General features: G+C 40.9%; 1 protein-coding gene across 1 annotated transcript; it reads right to left on the reverse strand.

The window, feature by feature from the left end:
• Positions 1–738: 738 nt before the first annotated feature.
• chd1 (chromodomain helicase DNA binding protein 1) lies at positions 739–24052 on the reverse strand. Its single transcript, XM_079862156.1, has 37 exons — positions 23790–24052; positions 22430–22554; positions 21279–21471; positions 19628–19747; positions 19494–19546; positions 19261–19395; positions 18282–18547; positions 17190–17415; positions 17007–17107; positions 16498–16676; positions 16284–16408; positions 15968–16184; positions 15797–15886; positions 15091–15281; positions 14678–14866; positions 14295–14457; positions 13736–13888; positions 13525–13596; positions 13094–13243; positions 12317–12465; positions 11418–11514; positions 10731–10826; positions 10462–10638; positions 10125–10285; positions 9466–9507; positions 9261–9394; positions 8880–9018; positions 7818–7968; positions 7582–7704; positions 7148–7291; positions 5933–6223; positions 5315–5440; positions 5002–5180; positions 4141–4240; positions 3967–4018; positions 3602–3845; positions 739–2225 (listed from the first exon to the last, which is right to left on the reverse strand). Exons 2-37 carry the CDS (start codon positions 22480–22482, stop codon positions 1931–1933), a joined length of 5376 nt encoding a protein of 1791 aa, XP_079718282.1. The 5' UTR covers positions 22483–22554; positions 23790–24052; the 3' UTR covers positions 739–1930.
• Positions 24053–24834: the final 782 nt, after the last annotated feature.

The raw sequence follows: 24834 nt of genomic DNA on the forward strand, positions 1-24834 counted from the left end.
AGAACCTCCTCGAGAGTGAGTTCAGGCGCAGCCCAACTCTAATCTGATTGGATGGCTTCTGCTCAGTTTCCTGGAATTACACATGCATCATGTTGAGGTGACGAGCAACACATCAGTTTACTCCAGTTGCTGCTGATGCCAAACCTCACAGATATAAACATTCACCCCCGGTTTCACAGACAAGGCTTAAGCCAGTCTCAGACTAAAATCAATGTTTGAGCTGTCTTAACTAAAGATGTCTTAAAATGACAGTGCTATTGTTTTCTCAAGAAGCACATCAGTGATGTGGCACGTTTATAAAAGATACTTAAATGTCCTAACTGAACTAAGGCTTAATCAAAACCCTGTCTGTGAAACCAGGGGCCAGTTGCATAAATATAGCTATTATGTTTGAATAAACCAACAAGCAGTTAGTTAGGGGTAATCAGTCTTACTTTTCGGTATTAAAGTAGACAAACTGTGTTATGTAACTGACTTCAAAAGTTATGAACAGTCTTTAAAAAAAATAAGATAAAAAATTAGTCTTAGCCGTTTATGCAACCGGCCCCAGGCCAAAGAGTTTATCCAAAAACCAACCCATTTTAAACAGTCTGTATTGGTTGGCATAGACCAATCCCAGTCCACCTCACCGTCAAACGCTTCCGAAGAACGATTCAACCTCGTGTCTTCCCAAAACTACTGAAATATGACTGCATGAGAACTCCTAGAAATCACACTAAATTACATTAAAGCCAGATTACAGGTGAAAACAGTGATTTGAGTTTAATGACTTTATAAACAATTATATAAAACAATTACTTTAAAAATCCATGCATTTTCAGTGTAAATTTGGATTTGAAATATAGAAGGAGATCTATATACATCAGTATGTCCTGTAACAGCATTCTGACTTACTCGGGCCAGTCAGCAGAAAAACACTCGGGCTGCATAGAAAAGAGTACATTATTGCCAACATTTATAGAAAACAAGAGGAAAGATTATCATGGAAATGTTCTAACGAGAGCTCATAAGTGCCTCTAGCTATAATCGACCCTTTCATGTCCTTTTTTTATCACACAGTTTGTATTTTATGACATGATGCCATTATAAAGTGAGGCTAATTCACTTACAAATAGAGATAAACTAAAGAGATCAACAAACAAAACGTTCCTACAGAATGAATACACATGGAATATTTACCCCATTTCATGATTCAAACTACTGAGATTTAAAAACAAAGGAGGAGAGAAAATAGCCTGAGTCGATGGGGAAATAGTTAAAAAAATACCAGCCTGAGAAAAGCCCATTTGATTTACTTTATACAATAATTTACAGTAGTACAATGTGAAAAAGTGACATTTTCTGATGCGCACTAAAAATAGTCCAGATTATTTTACAGCCGAGACAGATTTAAATAATTCAAGCATGATGGAAAGAAAAATTACAGATAAAAATTGGCAAAATGGTCACAAAACACTGTAAACGAGGTACTTTGGAAGGTGAACCCCAGTCCTTCAGAACAGAAACCCTTGATAAAGACGACACGCCGACATAGCGTCCTTTCACTCAACACTTCTTAAATAAGCTGCGTTCACGGGTGTGTGTCGGGATCCAGTGTCGCACGCGCGAGTGAAACATGGATTCGTCTGTTTCAAAGTAAAAACAAACAAAAACAAAAGGAAAGTAGTCAATTTATAAAAATAATAATTAAAAAAAATTACTCTGCAGCACCTACGAAAGAATGCAGCCAACTCTTAAATACAAAAATAAGTGTAAATCTGTGTTTCCTCCGAGGTGAGTAGGAAAGGGCGGCACTCCCAGAGTCCCAGCGGCCAACAGTCCCCTAAGGCATTTCCTGTGTGTGTGTGTGTGTGTTTGTGTTTGTGTTTGTGTGTGTGTGTGTGTGTGTGTCTCTATGGCTGATCAGGAACGTTGTGTGGATGACGCTGCGCTATGTCTTGCGGCCGCTCCAGACCTGTTCGGGTGTGCTCTTGTGGTCGGACGAGTACTCGAAGGGCGAGCGCTGGTCCCGGGGCGAGCGCGGGCCGCTCCGGTGCTCCGTCTGCCAGTCCGAGTGGTAGCGGTATTCCCGGGAGGATTTGTGATGCGTGTAGTCGGAGCCGGGCCGGTGCTCAGAGTGGAAGCGGTGGTCGGAGTGCGTTCGGTCCTTGGAGTTGCTCTCGGATCGGTGCTCTCGGCTGGAGCGGTGCTCGTCCAGCTTCCGGTGCTTGCTGTCGCTGTAGTATCTGCACAACCACACACACACACACACACACACACACACAACCATATCAGCATGATGATGACACAACCAAGACCTTTTACTGATACCACAAAACAACCAGAAATTCTCACACCAATTTAAAGATATTAAAAACACATAATTGCTGAAATAATTTGAAAATGAATATGAAAAAAATCTGTAAAAGCACTGTCAAAATAAAACAGAAAAACCAATCGCCTGATGCCGATAATGAAAAAAAGAGCCAAGTTTAGGCGTCGGCGATATATCGGTCGACCTTCTACAACAGAGGCTGTTTCACCTCAAGGCCTCCTCACTGTCAACTCAAACATTTGAGGGGATGTCTCATGCGATGTCATGCATTCTGACTGATTTACACTGTCCTTATACCATGGTCTGGGTGAATACTCGATTCTGATTGGCTGCAGGGTGTCCATTAAAAAGTGATAATGTACACCTAGGAAAGGCGTCCCGTCAGTTTGCCTGATGACAGCTCTAAATGATTGCGCTGGCTCAAACTCACTGATCAACTGCTGCGGTCGGGTCGCTGTGGCCACGTTGCTTGGCAACGCCTGTATACGGGAGATATTAAATAGTGCGCTCGACTTAATAAACAAAAACCCTCACGATTTTTACTCTAAAACACATTAAAGTATTATTAATTGATTTAATATTTATTTATTTCGTAAGTGACCATGGTATAAGCGGGTTTAATGCCCTTCGAGGTGTCCATTATCAGGTATTAATGGACTTCGGCGCTGAGCGTCGGACGGTTCACGCCTCGCCGTCATCCATTAATACCTGATAATGGACACCTCGTCGGGCATTAACCCTTACATGTTCAGCATGAGAATCCAACTCAACAAAGTTTCAAAAAACAAGTTTGGAGTATTGGAGTATTTCTGTGCCAGATGCACTCTTTCAGGATTCGTTTAAGTTTCGGAAAGTTTTTCGAGTAGTGCCCTGTATGACGTCATAAAGGGAGGAATTCCTTGTATGGGCACTTCTCCCGGAAGAGCTACGCCCATCAATGTGCTTCGTTCGGGTTACGGAAGCCGTCGGCAGCGCTGTCATCTTGTCTTTACAACACACAATCAGTGAGTTGTTGGTTGTGAGGGAAAGATAACCTTGTTCAGCTTCCCACAGAAGCCAGCACTGGCAGAAACTGTGTGTGTTATGCACCCTTTAAGCAAATCATGGCCACATTCAACTAATTAGTTCCATCCTTTTAATTTGAGCTCATTTTAAGATGTACCTAAAATGATTAAGTCATGGGATCTTCAGTTGTGCCATGATATGCGTGTCATGTACAGGGCTCTTATAAATCCCTCCGTTCACACAATGACTGTAAGAGTACGCAGAAGAGCGCTGTTTCCTGACCTGTCCTGCCGCTCTCCTCTGTCGCCGTACTGGTCTCGGTCTCGCTCCCTCTCGCGCTCGCGGTGGTCTTTGCCGTTGCTGAAGGCGGAGTAGGGCCTCTTGCGGGAGTCCGAGCTCTTGCGGTACAGGTCTGCAGGGTGGCGCTCTTTGCTGTGCTCATGGTAGCGAGACGAGTGATGTCTGTCAGAGCTGTAGCTGTCTCTGCTGCTGTCGTCCTGCTGCGACTCCTTTATCCGCTCCACATCTACAACACAATGTCACACGCATGCACAGAAATGTGATGAACTGAAGTACCGACACATCCCGTTTAAAAGACTGTCCATATTAATTGTCAAGTAAATAGACGCACCAGAGAGGAGACATACCTGCATGTTTAAAGCTTTGTGTATTTACAGTGCTAGTGTTCTGTTCCACTGCCTGAAATTAAACAAGCATAATTACATCATTAAAGCATTACAGCATGACGACACAAATTCAGCAAAAAAACATTCAGACATAAGTGTGTTTTCAAAGATTTGAAGAGCGTGCTGTGTTCATACCTGAGCATTTTCCTGTCTTTTCTTAATGGCGTGCTTATACAGTTTATGCAGTTTCCTGGCATCAAATTCAGTGAATTTCGAAACAAATATCCACAGATTTCTGGAATATGGGAACAATGAACATATTGATAAACTCAAAATGATCTTCATTTATATACTGTGAATTAGAGCTGCATGATTCTGGATCAATTAAGAATCACTTTTTTTTTTTTTGTTAGTTTAAAATAGATCACGATTCTCCCACGATTCTGAATAAACAACTAAACAAAATAATGTGTAATTTACTAGAGGTTCTGGAAAAATGTTAATTGCTGCAGTCTATTTAAAAGATTATTTATGTATTTATTTATTTATGAACACTGATTGAATATTTATTCAAACACTTTATATATGTGTTTCAATAAATGATTCAATCAGTGTTTTTGAATGAATCTCTTAAATGATTTGAATGATTCAATGACAAATACATTTTTCAACAGTCTCGTCGCCATCTACTGGTGTAAAGCTGTAATACAATATTTATTGAAGCCCAAGTTAAGTTCAAAAGGTGATTTACTCTATTTTTATCACTACAGTAGACAGTGTTTATAACTCAACTATAAACTTTTCCTCCAGTACTTCTGTGATATGAATATTTTTAAGAACTAATGATGCTGTGTGTTGAAAAGACTGAAGCGGTTTCATACCTATACTGTACATGACCGACAGCTCTCTTGCTCAGCGCAATCGCACTAGTCAAAGGTTTAATAGAGCCGAATCGTTCTCATTTAGGAATAAGATCGAGTGGTTGTTTGAAACGAGTTCGTCATCTTCTAACGGTTAATCGCACAGCTCTACTAGGCTCATGATAAATGACCGTACTTCCTCCACTGCTTGATCTGCTCGGGGTTGGTGTATTCTCTCAGACACTCGGTGATGTGATCTCCGATTTTGATCAGGCATTGTCGCGTGTGTTCCAGCTGCTCTCGCTCCGACAGACCCTTCTCTGGACGGTCCAGCTGCTTCAGTGCTGCCTTCACGGGCCTCATGCGCTCCTTACACTGACAAACACACACACACACGATTCAGTACAGTACAATCATCCACATCAGAATCACTCACATAACGGGACATCAGCTTCTGTTCTAAACCTAGAGTTTCGCCGACTTGCCAAACAAACAGATGCATGGCTCACCACACTGAAGGTTTTCTGGTCCAGCTCTTCAGACTCCTCAGACAGATGAATGGCATCTCCTCCTGAGGGCGTGTGCACGGGGGTGTCGCCCTTCTTCTCCCGCACTTCTGCCTTCACCTCTACAGCCTGAGAACACAGTCAACCGCTCTGAGTAACTCATGCACATGTTGGACCAATACTAATTGGGTACAAAGGTAAAAATGACACATGGATGTCTTAAAACTTAGCGAGCTGCATGAAAACAGCGTTTTTGGAGATCACAGGCATGTGGCTGCTCAAGGACCAATAGCGGAGTCAAATCTGTCAACGGTCAGACTCAAGTCTCCTCACTAATTGACAGGAAAAGATTATAAATATCCCTGTCTATAAAACATTTACAGAGACATGATTATAAACCAGAACTGTCACAGAATAACACTGGGATGAGCAACTAATAAGAGACCACGTGCGTTTGAACGAGTGAGAGTGTATAAAAAGGACATGCCATCAAAATAAATAAATAAAAATGTGCTATAACTGGACTTTGAATGGGCCTTTGACTTCCAAAAATGTTCAAGGTAGGCAGCTCGCTAAGTTCAAAAACAAGGCCGTAGTTAAGAGGTGTGTTGGAGTTGTGACCTTCTCTGCAGGAGTCTCTTCCTCTCTGTGCACAGGTTCAGGCTTTATCTCCTTCTCCTTTGGTTCCCTCTCTTTGCTGTCACGGCCCTCCTCTTTCTTCTCCTTCTTAATCTCTTTTTTAACCACTTTCTCGGTTACGTCCTTCTCAACTGGCTCTTTATCCTCAAACTCGTCCTCGGACTCTTCCTCCTCCTCCTCCTCTTCTTCCTCCTCCTCCTCCTCTTCCTCCTCCTTTACCGCCCGCTCTGACACGCGTGCTCTTCTGTTGGGCGGCTTCACTGGAGCAGTTTCCTGTAAGACGACAGAACACACATCAGTACTGGTAATGCATTTAACTTCCATTTTTCAAGACAAAGTTGCTTGTTTTCACATTTTTTGTCAATATATTACAATAAATGAAACGTAATTTTACAAAATAATGACATTCTATAGTTTCAGAAGATTCAAGAACTGAATGCTCTTCAATTTAAGACTTTCCAACTTGTTTGTGATTATGGGATAAGGCTTTTACAATTAAGTCACAAACACAATTTCTCAATTAAATACAATTAAAATGAGTATTATAGAAATTTCCATGAGTTTACGATTTTATTAATGTCTATGACTTTTCCAGGTCTAGAAATCTCACTTTTTCCAAAATTACATAATCTATCCAGGTTTTCCGAGACAGAATCCTGGTACCTAAACAGAAACGCATCTCAATAGCTGATATAGCTTGCTAGCTTCAACCGTTTTAGCTCATTTAAACACTTTTGTCTTGTTTGGAGTTAATGGCCTCATGGGCAGCGCTTGGAAATGTAGAGCAATTGTGCTTCGGGCGACCAGAATCTGAATCCTGACTCATGGCCGTTCCCCATAAAAATAGTTTTAAGCCACTTCACTTGTGGCCCCCTGGTTGAGAAGAGTTTGCAATGAGTCTGAGATGGTAGGAGTTTCAAAAAATCTAGTTGGTAGAAACTCGAAAGCTTACAGTTATTAGCATAACCATCTTTAGTGATGCTAGTGGATTAGAGATATACGTTCAGGCTGACTTCAATGGGCTGTTTTACTGTACGCACAGATGCACACTGTTGACAGTAAAACCACAAACAAGCAGATTTGCATAATGTGCTCTGCACCCATACACAATGACAGCCTGTTCTATCAGACGTGCATCATGGCACAGCAGGTCAAAACAACATCAACCCTCACATGGTATACCAGCTCAACACAAACCTTCTCCTCTTCCTCTTTCTCATCCTCTTCTTCAGAGCTCTTATCCGATGGCGGCGCAGAGGATAGACTGTTCGTCACATCATCTATCTTCGGTTTTACAGCTTTATTCTTCTTGCCCCGTGGTTTTCTCTTGCGTGAATTTGCCTATAGAGCAGAATAAACATCAGTGTCTGTAATAAAGCACCGAAGCGGAAATGAAGGAGTGTATGAGCTGTTCACCAACTATGTTATTGCACATTTATTTTTTTTACAAGAAAAGCTTATGCTTTAGCTAAAAGGGGTGCCATTGGTTTCAAAAAGTTTGGGAACAATTGCAATAAACAGAGTTGGTTACAACTATTCTGAATGATTAACTGTGCTTGTGAGACCACAAAAAAATGAACCGAATGATATTTTGTAGTATGTGTGGATTGTGCTAAATCTGCGTGACTCACAGTGCCGGCCTGTTTCTGTGCTTCCTTCTTGGCGAGGTCTTTGCTCAGTAATTTGATGAGGTAGTCAGCTCGTGTCTGCAGCTGTTTGGCCTGTGGCTTCTTGTCAGGATCATCTGGAAGGAGCTGCAACAAGTTTTGTAACAAGTTATCATTTGAATGTGTCATACATAGTCACTAAAACAACAAGAACACAACAATATAACAAGGCATGTTGGTCAAACACGGTGTTTCTGTACCTTATGTGTGAGGTTGAGGTCTGGGTCCATCTTGATCATCTCCCAGCTGCCATATCCGTACTCATAGATCCCAATAAGCAGACTGGAGTCGTCCTCTTTACCCCACTCAATGTCAAAATGAGCTGCCTTTGAGTGGCATGGGATTATATACCTACATATTAGGAAAAAAGATTAGCATATTGTCTAACAAATCATTTTTCTGCCCTCACAAAGCAAGCACCCAAACGAACGGAGTGCAGGGTCTCTTATAAACAACTACTTTTAAACATTTACCTTAACGAATTCTGAGAAATGCTGTAGAAAAATTAAAACAATTTGGTGAAAAACATTGTGTTTGTACATAGTCTTGGTTGTGTGAATAGAAGAACTTGACCAGAACACTCTTAGCCAATCAGCAGTAGGGGGCGTGTCCGCTCATGATGGGGGAGGAGAGCGAGTGAGCAAGAGAGTGAACATTTGTAGAAAGACTAGAAAGAGAGATGGCTTAGATATTACCAAAGAGGAACATTTCAGAGGAATATAATTTGGAAAAAATGGGTTACGATTAGGCAAGGACCCGCGTTCATTTCGGAAAAACTTTCCAGTGCTGGAGAGACATTAGAAAGTGGGAGGGTCTGAACACGGATGCTGAGATTGCTTTGTTTCTACCAGATACACAAGGGTTTTTTTGCCGTTACACAGAGCCAAGATGTGCTGTTGTTGAACCACAGCTGGTTCAACCATACTTGTGTGAGCTGCCTGATACACCAGCTGTTACTCGTCATCTGTTGCATAGCGTGTTTGTTATCTTGTGGGCGGAGCAATGAAGGGAGGGGTGTGTTTGTTTGGGTGTCGTTTTCAAATATCAAATCGTTTACTGCACCTTTCATGACATGTCATATTCAAAACACAACGCTGGCTGCTGAACTCTAGTCAAGCCAACCATGATGAATATAGTGACACACTTCATGATAACTGCGGTAATCAGCAGGTTTTCTGAGGGGTTTTTTCACTGAGCGGACTCAAAAATGGTATGACATTAACATGAACCCTAGCCTGGTTGTGACACAGTTTTGCTCTTACCTCTTCCTCTCCTCCGGGTCAGAAGGAATGGCCTTGTGTAATGGCGCCAGCTCCTCCTCATGAGAGATCACCAGCTTAGCATTGACTTGAACCCCTGAGATCCTGAAGGTGGGTCCCTTCACCTTCCCTCGCCTGCCTCCTGATATGAGCCAGCACATATGGGGCAGATTTATTGACTACCGTCTTACTCTTTCACAACATCCAAAATGTTAACTAACTCTCCCCAATGCAAACTCATCAGGTGTGAAAAAGGTGACAAAGAACCCAGAGGCATGAATTTCTCACATTATGACAGCAGGGTTTTTTGGATTGACTGAAATGGCAGAATTTCATGGTTTACACAGACAGTGATCAGTGAAGGTGGTTTTCTGATGCTCTTGCCTGAGGTTCGTTCAGGTCCACAGGGGTTCTCCCGTAGCGTTCTCATACAGCCGTTGTGTACGGTCTCTGCCAGCCGCCGCAGATCATTCTCAGATTTATCCACCAACTCCGCATCACGAGCGATAGCGTCCAGCCTGTGATACACATCAATGAGAGAGGCCCAACCGCTAACATATGAAGCGATGGGCGGAAAAAAAGTACTTACCTTTCTAAAGGCCCACCAAATTTTTTGTAACTTTTGATAAATCTGTGTGGGAAACAAAAAACATCAGTCACATAAAATTAAGTAATTTCAAACTAAATTATTAGATTAATAAAATAATTATAATTGAATATGCTTGAATTTCAGGAGTTAAATTATAACTTTCATTTCCAGCTTGATTGTAATTTTCTTTGTGAAGAAAAACAATTAAACTTTACAGCAAATTCCCACTGGATTATCCAAAAATACGCATTCCCACAAGATTATTTAATACAAAAACCTTTTTTTTCACTGATTTCAAAGAATTCATTAGCACAATATCAAACTGCTTATACCGCCCACCCCAGTGCTGAATTTGATAACGGCTAATTTTTGGATTAATAAAACTATTATAATTTAATATGCTTGAATTTCAGGAGTAAAATTATAACTATCATTTTCAGTTTGTTTGTCATTTTCTTTGTAAAGAAAAAAAAAGAAAAACCTCACAGCAAACTCTCACTGCATTATCCAATAATACATATATCCACAAGATTAATACAAAAATCTTTTTTTTCACTGATTCCACCAAAGATTCTCTATATTGTAATATACACTATCATCAGCGAGAAATCAAACTGCTTATATAGGACTGAATTTGATAAACGGATCAGCGGCTTTACCTGCGTATCTCAGCATCAGTGAAACCTTTAATGTTCTCTCTTGGAATAGTTCGAGGTCTTCCTCGTTTCTTGGGCCTCTTTCTGTCTGAGACCGAGTCGCTGTCTGAACCAGAGTATCGTCTGTTCCGGCTGCGTCTGCCCTCGTTTCCATTAAAGTTGGCCTGTCATTGCAAAGCAAACAAGGACATAAAGAGAAAGAACGAAGAACTGCAGGCGTATGTTGCTAGACATGTCATTTTTCTTTTATCCTTCATCAACACTGCTCATTTTATGTATAGTCATCAAACACACAGACGTTTGTGTTCTGCCAGCGTTAAACCGAGTTCGCTTGGCTAACCTGTTTAGCACATTTCCTCATGCGGGGCAGTAAATAGATCTCAGCGAGCTCTTTTTGTCTCTCCTCTTCCTCAAGTCTCCTCCGCTGCTCCTCTGGGATAATGTCATCCCAGTTCTTAACATTCCTCTCCGTGTCCATGTCAATCTCCTCCTCCTCCATCATGGAGAAATTTGCCACCTGCGAGACGGAGCCAGCCGTGTTTAATAGCGTGTTAATGTTGTGACTGAGAAGGTCCAGCACACGAGCTGAAGAATGAATAAATGGCACACCTTGAATTGTGAGAGGAGCTCTTCTCCGACAGTCGAGGGTCCAGGATCGTTCTCTCGGGTCTCTGCTCTCTTCAGGATTTCATCAATGTCCATCTCCTACGGGATCAAACCACATCAAGCATCAGCTTCTGTACAGAAGCCCACGTTCATGCTAGGAATGGGAATCTTTAGGCACCTCACGATCCCATTACAAAACAATTCTGGATCTATTTCCTTCTTTATAATTAATTTACAGACTTTAAATGTGAAATTTATTTGTGCGTTTTTTTTAAATTGTCAACTAACTAAAGAGAACTTCAAAACAAACAAGCAAATAGTAAGTTATAAAGACGAACAAAGAGTGCTTCAGTTGCTAAAAGCGCTTCAAGTATCTGCATGTTTTCCAGTGAAGAGCAGTGATGTTTCTCCTCAGCGGTTTGATCATCACTGACAGCGGGAGATTAATAGGCTGCATTCACACAAATGCACACACCTATTTTGACAAATCAGATGTTTTGCCCGTTCTCTTTAATCCCTTAAGACATAACTGCCTGTGTTTAGATTAATTCCACATCATAAAATAATTTTGAGATGCACATGCATTTAACCGCTCACACAGCCGCTTTCTGCGGTTAAAAACATCACAATAGATATTTTTCTCCCATGATCCCTAGTGCACATGCTGAAGGGCATCTCTGCGCTACAGACCTGAGGCTCCTGCTCCTCTCCTTCCTGCTCTTTGAAAAGCTCTTCCGCACCAAACTTCAGGATGGCTGACAGCTCCTCCTTGTTGAATGGAGTGGAACTGCAGAGGAATCAGACAATAATAATAATGCCATTAATCTATACACACACACACACCAGAAATTACACTAAGAATAAACACCCCCGTTCAAAAGTTTAGGATCCGTACGATTTTTTTAATGTTCTTAAAAGAAGTCTCTTCTGCTAAAAAAAAAAAATATATATATAGCATGTAATATGGATGTACTAAATTCACCATGTTGTCATTATGTGCCCTAACAGCATCAGTTGTGTCACTTCAATGTCATTCACAACTCCTCTCCCGTGGCCTCATGGTATAGTAAAGTGTCCATCATATGCAGAACCAGAATCTCGCCGGAAGTAAAAGGTCATCCGGGGACTTTCTCCTACTCTTTTATGAGTACTGTGAATTCAGACATACTTCTTGTCACACACTGTTTTTGACCTACTATATAGTAGGGAAGTGTGTGATTTCAGACGCAGCCAGTCACTCGCTCAATTCATGAATGACTCTGAATCACTCATTAATACGCCACCACCTACTGGCAGTTCAGTTTCTTATTTTTCCAACATTTCCAAACAATGATTTAAAAGACTAATCTCATAACATTATTTGTGCCGTTGTAATTTTGCAGTGTAAATGCATTCATGCTTCCTCTGAGCTTCATTAGCGGTCTGTGTAAACGCATCTAAACGTCACTTCAGCTTCTGTGTTTCCTCTGCAGTGAAAAGATGGATTTTGTTGATAATGATTTCCTTTGATTGATAGCCGTTGATTAGGATCTGATATCTGATAGGATATTGATTAGCAATTTAGTCAAGTTATATATTTGTAGCAGTACCTGGAAGGAGCAGCACCCGTATGGAGGACCGTCTTCCCCGTGGTGTCCATCCTCTGAATCACCAGGTGGTCCAACACCATTTTCTTCTTGGCTCTCTCGATAATCTCCTCCTCAACTGAGCCCTTCGTCACCAGACGGTATATATTCACCTGGAAGAGATTTAATAGAAGACATTACAGAAAGGGACTAGACCAAGTCATAAAGAATAAACCTATACTAGGCATGTGATTGTACCAAATTTTTTATTTCACAATAATTGTTTAAGGTTTTATAATGTTAATATCATGGCACTGATATTACTTTTATCATATAACAATGATTTTTACACATTTTGTTTTAAGTAGCATACATAAAGTAAATTCGTAACAAGGTATCTAGAATTATTTACTGCATTTCAAAGTGTCCATGATAACAATACTGTGCATGTTCACTAGTATAGACTAATCAGTGCTAATACACACAAAAATCCTAATTCCACTGAAACTTTATCACTATTAGGCCTCCACAATTGACAAAATTACCATATATTGCCCTTTAAACTGCAATTTGACAACCAGCAGCAATATAAAGTTTAAATGTTTTACCACAGAATTTTTCTATTTTCAGACATAAGCTGTAAACTCTGCAAAGCTACAACGGTTACAGCATAGCCTGTTGAATAACCCTTTCGATTTGATGCTCTTTTTGCTGCCCTAATCAACATGAATACAATAAAAACCCAGCATACGACTACACTGATGTACAGCATGTAATGTAACAAGTGGAGGAAATGTTGACCTGTCTTTTCTGCCCAATCCTGTGCGCTCTGGCCTGGGCCTGCAGGTCATTCTGGGGGTTCCAGTCGGAGTCAAAGATGACCACCGTATCCGCAGAGGCCAGATTAATGCCCAGACCACCCGCTCGCGTCGACAACAAGAAGCAGAAATCCTGCAAAGTCATAGAGACGAGGTCACGCAAAGACATGTAAAGGCATAAAGACATAAATTCATGGTCAACTTTTAAAACAACTATACATTTTTTATAGAGCTAAAAAATGTATTATGAAGACTGAGTGTAATGCCTAATATATTATTGTTCCAGAATTGGATGAAATCAAATCATGACCCAATTTTTGTGACTTCACGACACATCGCAATCATAATGTATTTAAGTAAATCAATGCCAGTACAAATATTTACACAGTTAATAACCAGTGATTTCACACATACCTCAGAGCCCTCCGCATTAAAGTGATCCAACGCCTGCTTCCTCATCTCACCCTTTATAGAACCATCCAGTCGCTGCAAACACAAACGCTTTCATAAATCACACTGAGCCACAAACACTGCGGTTACATCCAAATGACCTGCAGTGAGTGAGCGAGCGAGTGAGTGAGTGAGTGAGTGAGCGAGCGAGTGAGTGAGTGAGCCGTGCCATCACCTGGAACAAGAACTGCCGGTACTTCAGGTACTCCGCTAGGATGTCCAGCATCCGAACCATCTGGGAGAAGATGAGCACACGGTGCCCTCGTTCCTTCAGCCGGACCAGCAGTTTATCCAGAAGAATCAGCTTCCCACTGCTGCGAATAAGGTGCTGCAGAAAATATATATCAGTTTAGTCTGTGTGACGTCACTGCTGAAGTGAGGAACCACTGCCCTGTTGCGGCGTTCTTTCAATAGGGGTGGACGATATGGCAAATATATGATTATGATCTGACTATTCACTATTTTGCATACCACACCCCTATTTTCAAATACACAAAGCAAGTTTACGTGTACAGGAAACACATACAGCATTAAGACATCAGCCTACTCATTCTGGTTTCAGCACAAAAAAAATATTTTTCTCTGCAAATGTCACTTTGGGGGTTTTGTAAGTAACTAAACTTGTTAAAGTTTTTGTAAGTAAACATTTTTATAACTGTGGACAATGTATTGGACATTTTGAAGTACAGTCCAACTAATGCATGAGTGCTTCCCCTCTGTGAGATGAAACACACCTGCAGGCCTTCTTGTCTGTTGTAGAACTCGTTCTCGTCGGGGGGTTTAATGAGGTAGCAGTGGTTACAGCATTTCTTCAGCTCCATCATGACGTTGAGGAAGCCTGACGTGCTTCCTTTAGTTCCTTTACTCAGGGCTTTATAGTTCCGCGTCAATATCCACCTAAACAAACAATTTAATCGATTTATCAATTTTATCTCTTGGATATTTGGGTATAAGCGATAAATCTATAGCAAAGGGTGAAAGAGTATATAATATATAGAATGACATGCAACAATGAATCATGAACAAGACTATGTTCACAGTAAAATATGGTCCCAATTTGATTCCATGCCATCTTTTAAAAGCTCATGTTCGTGCATCAGTGCACTGGTTCTCTTACTTGTAGTATTGTTTCTGAACGGCGCTCATCTCTACCCTGAGGATCTGCTCCACCTTGGCAGGCAAAGATTTCTCCACATCTTTTTTCACTCTGCGCAGCAAGAAGGGCTCCAGCTCTTTATGAAGGCTGGTATAGCCCGAGTCTCTGCCCTTCCCATGCTCCTCTTCAAACATCTCCCACGAGTGAAATCTACCAACATACAAGCTTATATCAGTGACGTCTGACTAAACCAATACAAGAATGTGGTCAGCTCGTCTCTCTAAGGTAACAGCCTTTAAGAATAAACCACAAAGAGTTACAAGAGCCGCCAAAAATACCACATGAAAGCTCAGCTGCATACAGTAACACTGCTCCAGTGAAGTCACACTGAACTGAACAAAAACAGCAGACTGATAGAACAAGAGCACACCTACTTGTCAGGCATAATAAAGTGTAGCAGAGACCAGAGCTCTTTGAGTGAGTTCTGGAGGGGTGTGCCAGTGATCAGGAGCCTGTGGTTGGACTTGAACTCCATCATAGTCTTGTAGAGGAGAGAGTCATCGTTCTTCAGCCGATGGGCCTCGTCGACACCAATGAACGCCCAGCTGACATTTCCTAAAAATGACTGCAAAAGAAAATAACAATGAGCACACTGGTCTGCACAATACTTTTCATTTACACAGGTAACAAATATCATATGCATTAAAGAATAGAACTAGGTATTTATATTTATATATTGGTAAGCTTCCTAGCACAGTATCTCTGTGTGAACGTTTAACATATCTATATCGGGGAAAAAAATAAAGCCTTTAAATTTCAGGCAAAGCATAAATGTAATGAAATGTTTTTTTTTTTTTAATTGAGAACAGTGAAAGTACTGTATTACACACTTGTTCAACCGTTTTCAATAAATATTCCTATATTTTGTTTTACAAGTACGTCACAAATATAAGCCCTATTTCTCAGCATCATTTAGTACCGGATCACGTGACTATTGGAACAACAGATCGGGTATTTCGAATGAATTGCACATCCACAATGTTTTCTGAGAGTTTCTTAGTTTTAGACTAGTCTAACAGCTTATGCAAAATATATATTTAATAGTGAAAGTGTAAATGAGTCTTTTTACTCGAGCTGTACCTTATCCTTCAGCAGAATTTCATATGTAGTAAGCAGAATGTTTAACTTCAGTCGCTTGGTCTGCGGATGCATCCATTCATGTGTCCGGATCTAAAGAACACACAGAATAATCTTCAGCTTTGAGTTACACTTCTTGTGTGCAAGAAATCTGGGATCTGCTTAACATTATACCATGTTTCTGCTGTTGATGTCTCCCAGGTACACCACAACATTCATCTGAGGAGCCCAGAGCTGGATCTCCCTCTGCCAGGACGTGAGGGTCGACAGAGGCACCACCAGAAGAAAGGGCCCGTAAAGCTGGTGGTCGTTGAACATGTAATTGAGGAAGCTGATGGTCTGGATGGTTTTTCCCAGACCCATCTCATCTGCCAGGATACAACTGTTTCCTCTGGGAAAGCAGAAGAGTGGAGGGGATGAAGAAACTCATGCAGTCATGACTCATTGAAACTGGGGTTATGTCTACAAGGAATGAACAAAACTAGCATACTTGCACCAAGAATGGGCCATCCAGTTCAGACTGTCCAGCTGATAGTCCCGCAGCTCTAGGCCGTCTCCACCGATGTAGGGAGGCTGCTTCTTCATGGGCACGAACCGCGGTCTCTGTTTTAAAACCTGAAAGAAACCAAACAAGCAATTGTTTCGAGAGCTCCTGGTTTCATTGACCTTCTCAGATGAGCATTCACAGTGTTGACTGCGGTTACCTTGCAGTCTCTGAAGGGGATGGTTTTGCTCTGGTTTCGGCTCATGTATTCATCGATGCACTTTTGAAACTTTCTAGAAATAAGAGCACCGTCTTCCCAACTGCACTCCGAGTACGGCAGCCCCTGCCATTTACACAGGTAATCGGGAAAACCTGCGGCAGACTTCTGATTCGAATGTCCTGCAAGATTCAAGCGACAATGAAAGTAAATAAACACTCATTACTTTTCTCCATTCTGTCACCTGATGGAGTTTTGGTTCCTTGCCACAGTCGCCTTTGGCTTTTGGCTTGCTTAGTTGGAGACATTTAATATTCAACAATATTATTGATCTCCTGCATTGACACCATAATATGAGAACTGAACTGGAAAATGACATTCAATGAGAACTTTTTTGCATTATTTTCCTGTAATCACTGTATTGTAAAAAACACTGTATAAATAAAGGCGACTTGACTCGTGAGTCAGAACAATCAATCAAAACAATGAAAATGGGGACAGCGTCCTCTCACCAATGATTCTTTCCACGATTTGATACTGAGAATGCAAGTCATCCATGAGTTCCTGCTGGCAGTTTAAGTACTCCACATCTTCAGGCGAGGCCGCTTTGAGCCTGTGGACGGCAGTGCAAGAACAGAATGAACATCTAAAGCCTCGTTACCTACAGGAAAAGAGGTTTCTGTAAGCATTCGTACCATTTCTTCTTCTCCTGCTCTTTTTTCTTGAAGTTGTCCAGTTTCTTCATGCCCTTGACGTTCTGTTGCTTGAGCGTCTCCTCCGTCTCCCAGGTGTTGTGAATGTGGGACCAGTTCTTCCATTTCATCAAGTATTGCACCTCTCCTGGCTGTCTGTTGGGGTCGAAGTTGGCGTTGGGGTCTCCATCTGCCTCTACGGCATACACTGTGGTTACGGCACCCGTTGCTGTTAAGGAACAAGACAACATTTTAACAAAAGAATTGGTGTCACTATAAAAAGTTCCTTCTAAACTTTCCTCCCGAGCTGATTGTGTTGTCGTTAGGGGTGTAACGAGACCCTCATGTCACGATTCGATCACGATACTGAACTCACGATACGATATTATTGTGATACGCCAAGACATATGATAAAAGGTTCACAAAAAAATGTACTGTTGATCAAAATGCTAAATTTGGTGTAACATTGAGTGTGTAAATGAACAGGCTTGGACTTGGTGCTGAAACCCAAAGCTCAGGACAATAGAGACGCCAGAATAACAATATTCATGATTCTGAAGCTGAAAATACTGATTTATTTCAGACGAATATGCTTGTTCTCTGTCAGACTAGATATACAGTAGTCAACAATTGAAGTGGATCAAAAAGGTTCAGCACTAAGAGATCCAGTAAAAAAAAGCATTTGAGCATTTGAATTTGCCACAGAAGTAATAACATCGCTGCGAGATCTAGTGAGAAGCATTCAAATTTCTCCGTTATTAATGGAACAGCGCTGACGTGGAAACCAGGGGAAATATTGTGCCTGAATGAACTAGTTATAGGCTTGAAGTCCACAGATCAGCAACATTAGATCACATTTTATTTAAGTTCAAGGGTTTCTTTAACACTTACTTTAAATTACTTTAACTCACTTTATCTTAATATGAGACAAAGAATATATTTTTGTTTACATTTTATTTTGGTTTTTGACTGCTAAAACTAATATAATTTGTTGTATGTTGTTGTCTGAAATATTATATCGTGATCATTTTTTTAGCTATATCACACAGCCCTAGTACAGCATTTCAATTTTCAGCACCATTGTTCTCTTCTCACCTCCTTTCCGACCTATCCTCATTTCCATGACTCTCTCCAGTGTCTCAAACTCGTCCTCCTCTGGTGGCGGGACGTCCTCTCCACACACCTCCACCAGGTCATCGGAATCAGTCTTCAGTTCCTCATCTTCTTTGTAGCTCACGTTGACCGTGGCCTGCCGCCGAGGCCCCGCTAGGGCTTTCTTATAATCGTCGTCTTCATCTGAGGAGGAGCGCGAGGGCTTCTTCTTCGGAGCTTTGTTATTTCTCCCATTCCTGGCAGTGGCCCTGAGAGATGAACAGAGATCTGTTCAGTTAAGGAGTGTTTGCTTAAAAGAGAATTAAACAATAAAATAGCCATCAGCACCAATGACTACGATCCAAGCATATGTGAAAAGAACATGATCAAAACAATGAAGGTTGGAAACATGGATCCCGTGGAAGTTTTGGATACATGTATTCTGATGGCAACCTTTCTTTTTATTGTTATAGTGCCCTCTTGCATCAACAAAAGTAAATTTGGCCTATAATTATTTTTTAATTTTGATTTCATGAAACTTTAAAAGACACCAAACAGTGGATGACTTCTAAATAAAACACATCAGATAAAATTAGTGCTGCACCAAAATGAACATTCTGGGCCGCAACCAAAAATTCAGAATGCACCTGGTTTTTTTTTGTATAATTGTATTAATATTAGAGTTAATTTAATGAATTTTAGTGTTGCACTAAAAGGAATTTCTCATTTCAAATTTTTTTTTTTTAATTGAAGTGCCCCCGATAACAATACTGTGCATGTTCATTATTTGTAACATCGTATTACCGTACATCGGCAACAGAATTTGAAAGTTGAGACCGTTTCATTTGAAAATAACAAAGCTTGATTATTGGATGGCAGGTGCGCAACAAATGTTGAAGTTTTGCTCACGCATTCACAGAAAACAGGATTTCCCACTACATAAAACAGCAAAAGTAAACCAAGATCAAGGTGAAAACTGTACTTGTTTGAAGGTTTTCTGCTCTTGACTTTGTGACTGGGCTCATAGTCAGACACTGACTCGTCACTGTGCCCTTCCTCCTCCGCTGAAGAGTCCGACGAGCCACTTCCTGAACCCGATCCCGAGTCAGATCCAGACCTACACACACACACACAACACCAGTGTAAATGTTAGCCAAATGCAGAGTGAGGCTGTGACCTCATGTTTACTAGCGCAGACGGCTTCCCTCGACTCACCCTTTACTCCTGCTCTTGGAGTCATCATCTGAATCATCACTACTGGAAGAGTCCTGCAGGAATAGAGAAGAACGAGTGAGAAACGAGAGGGATTGGAGAGTGGTGATGAGTGTGAGGGGGTCAGCATGCAGTACCTCGTCTGAGCCGGTGTTTGAGGAGCTCTGCGGCTGGATCTGCTGCTGTTGCTGGAGCTGCTGCTTCCTGATCATGGCGGACCGTTGCACTGTCAGGATACTGGGGTTGGACTTCCAGAACTACAGCAAGGTGAAACAACAGGGATAGTGTCAAACATCTGGAAGGTTCTGTTCTAAAACCCTGTACAGTGTCTACATTTTAAAGAATCACACATGCTCTAAATGCAAACGCTGTGAATGATTATGAGTACAATATTGAGAAATGTTCATTTTAAAGTACACTTAGGTAGATCGCAAAAATGTACAGTCAAACCAAAAATTATTCAGACACCAGATATAATTTTTGATATAATTTACTAGTGTATAGTTCATTTATGTAAGTGAAGATTGCAAAATAAAGTAAACTGTGACATATTACACCCAAATATTCTTCATACAGTGACTACCAGTAACATTTATACAAATTTGGGACCAAAAATTACTGAGACACTTTGACCAGACCATGTTTTGCTGAAGTGTTTTGTCTTTAATTGCTAATGCGACCTTTTTACACACAGACTGAACAAAATGAAGCATCGCTTGGTAATCGGTTGAGCTAAACTGGTATTATCTAATTGTGTAGTTACATTTAACAGCTGACAGATAATCAACATATTTCATGTGTGAGACAGTCTAACAGAAGGACGGACAAAACCAGTGAAATATCAACTAAGTTCATCATATTTTATTACCATTTTCTAAACTATAGCGGATAACTGTGAAAATGTGAGAAATGTTGAAGGTGTCTGAATAAACGTTGGTTTGACTGTGTATTATGATAACTGGACTACAGCAAATCATGTGATCAACAAACTTCACTGAAATCAGTCATGAGGGGAGTCTGTGTACTTTGCGAGAGAAACGTTATTTGTGCGAGAACGGGAATTAGGGCTTTAACGACTAACTGACCAAATCTATAATCTAATGAAAATAACAAGACAATAAATGACATAAATTATTCAGGTTTGTGTGTAGCGCGCGGACAATCTTTGCCAGCTCCATCACTTTACAGTGGCGTAAACATTTGAAAATGGCAGAACAATCCTACAGGCAGAAATGGAAACATCAGACTTGATGAAACATCATGACTATAAAACTACCACAAAAGTAATTTTATATAAATGTAATAAGTCTCTTATTTTAACAGGATACAGAAATGACAGTAACATGCTACTATATTCAGAGGAGTTAATGTTTGTTCCTGTAGAAAAGACTTCCTCCAATCAGTTAACATCTAATTTATAGCAAAGCCGTCATACATTTCACATCTGTGTCAATTTGCACCGTCTGGAGGACAACATTGGGCATTGTGGAATAAATGTGCTCAATTCTGTACGGCTGGGCATTGACACAAACTTCATGATTCAATTTTGATTCACAAGCTTGCAATTCAATTAGATTTAAATTTGATTGAATTGTATATCAGTTGATTAGGGCCTATCAGGTGCGGTGCATGGCAAACTTTCATGAGGAAAGAAATCTCAATTCAAAATGAGAATTGAATAAAATCAAGAAATCTAGATTTTTAACCTGCCCTAGTATTTTGATTTTGCATGGACTTTAAAGCATCTGATCAGCATTGACAACTTCACACAAGCTTTATGAAGCTTACCGCTGCTCCATCGATTTTGTTGTCTTGATCATTCTTTTCCTTGGATTTCTCGGAGTCCGAGTCTGATTGGCTTCCAGAATCCGAGCCACTTCCTGAGTCACTGCTCCCTGATTGGCTGCTGCTAGAACTGCTACTGCTTGAACTCGAGCCCGAGCCAGAACCCGATCCTGACCCAGACTCATCGTCTGAATTACTGAGACACAAACACACGTGTACTTGAGTTCATTCCTTCAATATGCTTTGCATGATTCTAAACTATGAAATGAATTACTTTTATCCATAAATAACTGTGAGCAGATTAAGTGATAACATTTTTTATGATTAGACAATATGATTAGCATGAAACATATTCCTAGGATTCATAACCCAAACTTAGAAATGTCTAATTTATTCCTCCTCACGTTCCAAACTTAAGGTTTTTGTACGATTAAACATATCGACATGTCAATAAGATCTACATTATTAATAGTATTAATATGTTTACTTATCCAGCAAAATAAAACAGGTTTACATAGTTTACTGGTGAAATCAGGACTAGGTACTGGAAATACTAGTCGACTAATTGGGTAAATGTTGCTGCTTTTGTAAACACTTTCAGAAATATTTTTTACAAAAGCTATACTGAAATTTCTGTCATGTTGATGTTACAACAAGCACAAGTCTGGAGAAACAGGTGTTGTGTTTATTAACTGAGAAAGAGTGGAGGAACATAAGCGTAACATAACTGAAGTAGTCTGGCATGCCAATCAACTCCTGGTACTTTTTGAGATCAGTTACATGTAATGGTTCATTTTGAAGCTATGTGTGACCAAACAGTTTGAGCAAGTAGGATGTTGAAATGCTCTGATGTGAAAGTCTGCTGTTAAACAGTGTCTACAACAGATGCTAGCGGCACATCAAACGTAAATGGCTCAAATAACAATCAATGAAGCGGTCTTCACTGCAAGAGTCCGTCTTTTCTGAAGCTGGACAGTATGAATAAACATCCAGTTTCACAGTACGGATAAAAAAGCGCTCAAATATTCTACCTAAAAGCTTCTCTTTAACTGCAGAAAATAAAATGGGAATGCGAGCAAATGACCATTTCATTTTACAGGCAAACTATTCCTTTAATATTCCTTTAACAGGGAAACGGCATGCATTGCGATTACCTGGACTCTCCACTGCTGTTGCTGACACTTTCATCCTCACTGCGTGCATCCATCTCAATCAAATATTAAAGATGAATCCCTGATGAGATCCTACAGTCTGCGTGCGCCACTACAGAGCAGCTCACCTGAACACAAAGTACAGTTGTGATTAGGACAGAAGCTCACACAAATGACAGGTTCATGTCAAAGTGACTTAACTTGTGTTTGACAGTACACATTACTGACAAGTCTGAAGCAGTCTGAGAATCTGAGATGAACAAAACACTGCTGCTGAAACTATTTAACAGCTAGTTTTTAGAAACGTTAAACAGTGTACACACTTAACTTTGTTTTTATCGTTCATATGCGTACTTTAGTGACAAACCGCACGCAAAATCCACAGACGAATCGTCCAGAAGTTTCTCTTTTATGTAAAGCAAAATCTTAAGCACTGCCTAATGAATGAAAGTGCTGAGTGTGATGTTGACCGCAGAGGCCTCCAAGGTTCAGGCCTAGAACGCCGCGGACTCTCCTGCGCTGTACGGCCCGCTGAAGCAGCGCCGTGCTCGGGCACAGGCGCGCAATACTGTCGGGTCACCTTTATGTTCAAGGCCATTTACAAATATCAGTTGTCATGAAGTTTATCCAGTCTTAATAATAAGTTTCACATCACAAATCCATAATTTGGGACTGTGTTTTGATCGTTTGCCCCACTTGTCGCCTTGGATTGGCGCTACATTTCAAATCTTTCATCAGTCTCTTTCTGTTGTAGCAATGCTAACTTAGCTTAGCATGCTAAAGCTAAAGCTAAACGAGAAGCGCGTGTTAGCTGTTTGGCTACCGGTCGCTAACACAGTCAAGCTATTGGAGTACAGTGTACACATACTATTCACAAGAACAACAATATAACAATCTTCAGACCACAATCTTTAGATCGCATCTTTTTCAGTTAAACATGATTTGTTTGTTTAGCCAGCTATTCTTACGCGTGCTAAGCTAAACGAGCAGCCTCGTTCAACTTGAGTTTGATTTTATGGGACACTCTGCTTATAAAATCAGCTGGCTTGTCTTAAGCCCTTAAAACAAGCAGTTGCGGTGCTGAACTCGTGGGTTTTGTCTAACGATCAGGCGTACGCACTGAAATACGGGTGTTTTCGGCGTAATATTGTCTGATCATCATGCTGTTGTTGATTCCCGCACTGCGTTTCTGTAGATCCGCCGCTCGGTTTGTTTTCATTAGCCCTTAAAACACCCAAACACAGCATCCCGAGCAGTATACGGACATATACCGGGGAATAAGCGACCGCGACCGGTTTCTCGTCTACGTCCATCACGTTCTGCGCACAAGAGCGGTCATATTGAAGGTGTTTTGATGCGTTACCTGCCCGCCTGTGTGCGCGCTGCTCGCGGACTCTTGCTGGTGATCGCCGCTGTCGCTCGAGAACTCCACAAAAACACTCTTACACACTTTACTCTGAGAGATGAGTTGCTGAGTTCCCCCTCCACGGTCAGGAGTGCCTTGGGATCAACTGCTAAACAGTTTCGGTGTATTCCATGTGCCGGGAAACAGACGGGATAGCAGGCATACTTCAGCTGTAAATCCTACACCAGCCGGTCTCTCTCCGCCATGACGCGCTCGAGCACAGAGAGAGAGAAACCCCGGGCTGTGACGTCACCCGGCCGCGGCGAGCTCCCGCGGAACCGTGTGTTATATAAGGAAAGATCCGTCGGGATGCTTGTTTCTCTCAGATTACATGGGGGAAAATTTGCGTTTTTGTGTATCGAACAAAATTCGAGAATTACATTAAAAAAATTCTTCATACGCATATTTGTCTGTAATAGCCTACATTTCAGCAACATATTTCGATATCGATGAAAGTCGCTCATTTTGTAGGCTATATAGGTGACAGAAAATATAATGCTACATTTAAAAAAAATTTTTTTTAGAAGGATTCATAATTTTTCAGCATAAATCTGGACATCATGTTGATATAACTTGCAAATATGTTTTTTATATATATTTTGAGTTAAAAAAATGCATCTATGGTGAATCTTATGATTGTATTTAGTAAATTCCATGAAAGCAGAAGAAGCAATAATGGCTGCGTCCGAAATTGCATACTCTCTTAAGTAATGACTTCACGACCACTTTTGCCTACTCTTATATGAGTAGCCTACTGTGAATTCAGACATACATACTTCTTTTGTCACATACTGTTTTTCGCCTGTATAGTAGGGAAGTATGTGATCTCGGGTTCAGCACATGTTTTAAAGACCCACTGAAGAGCCTTGAAACGCGCAGCATTGTTCAATGTGCTGACGTAATTTCCACTGAAACAGGAAGACAGGGCGGGACATATCGAACAGCTCCTCCCCTTTTCTAAAATAACCAATAGCGTTTAGTTTATATCACAGCTTGGACAGAG

Source organism: Squalius cephalus (genome assembly GCF_949319135.1).
Source record: "Squalius cephalus genome assembly, chromosome: 24".
Lineage (NCBI taxonomy): Eukaryota > Metazoa > Chordata > Actinopteri > Cypriniformes > Leuciscidae > Squalius > Squalius cephalus.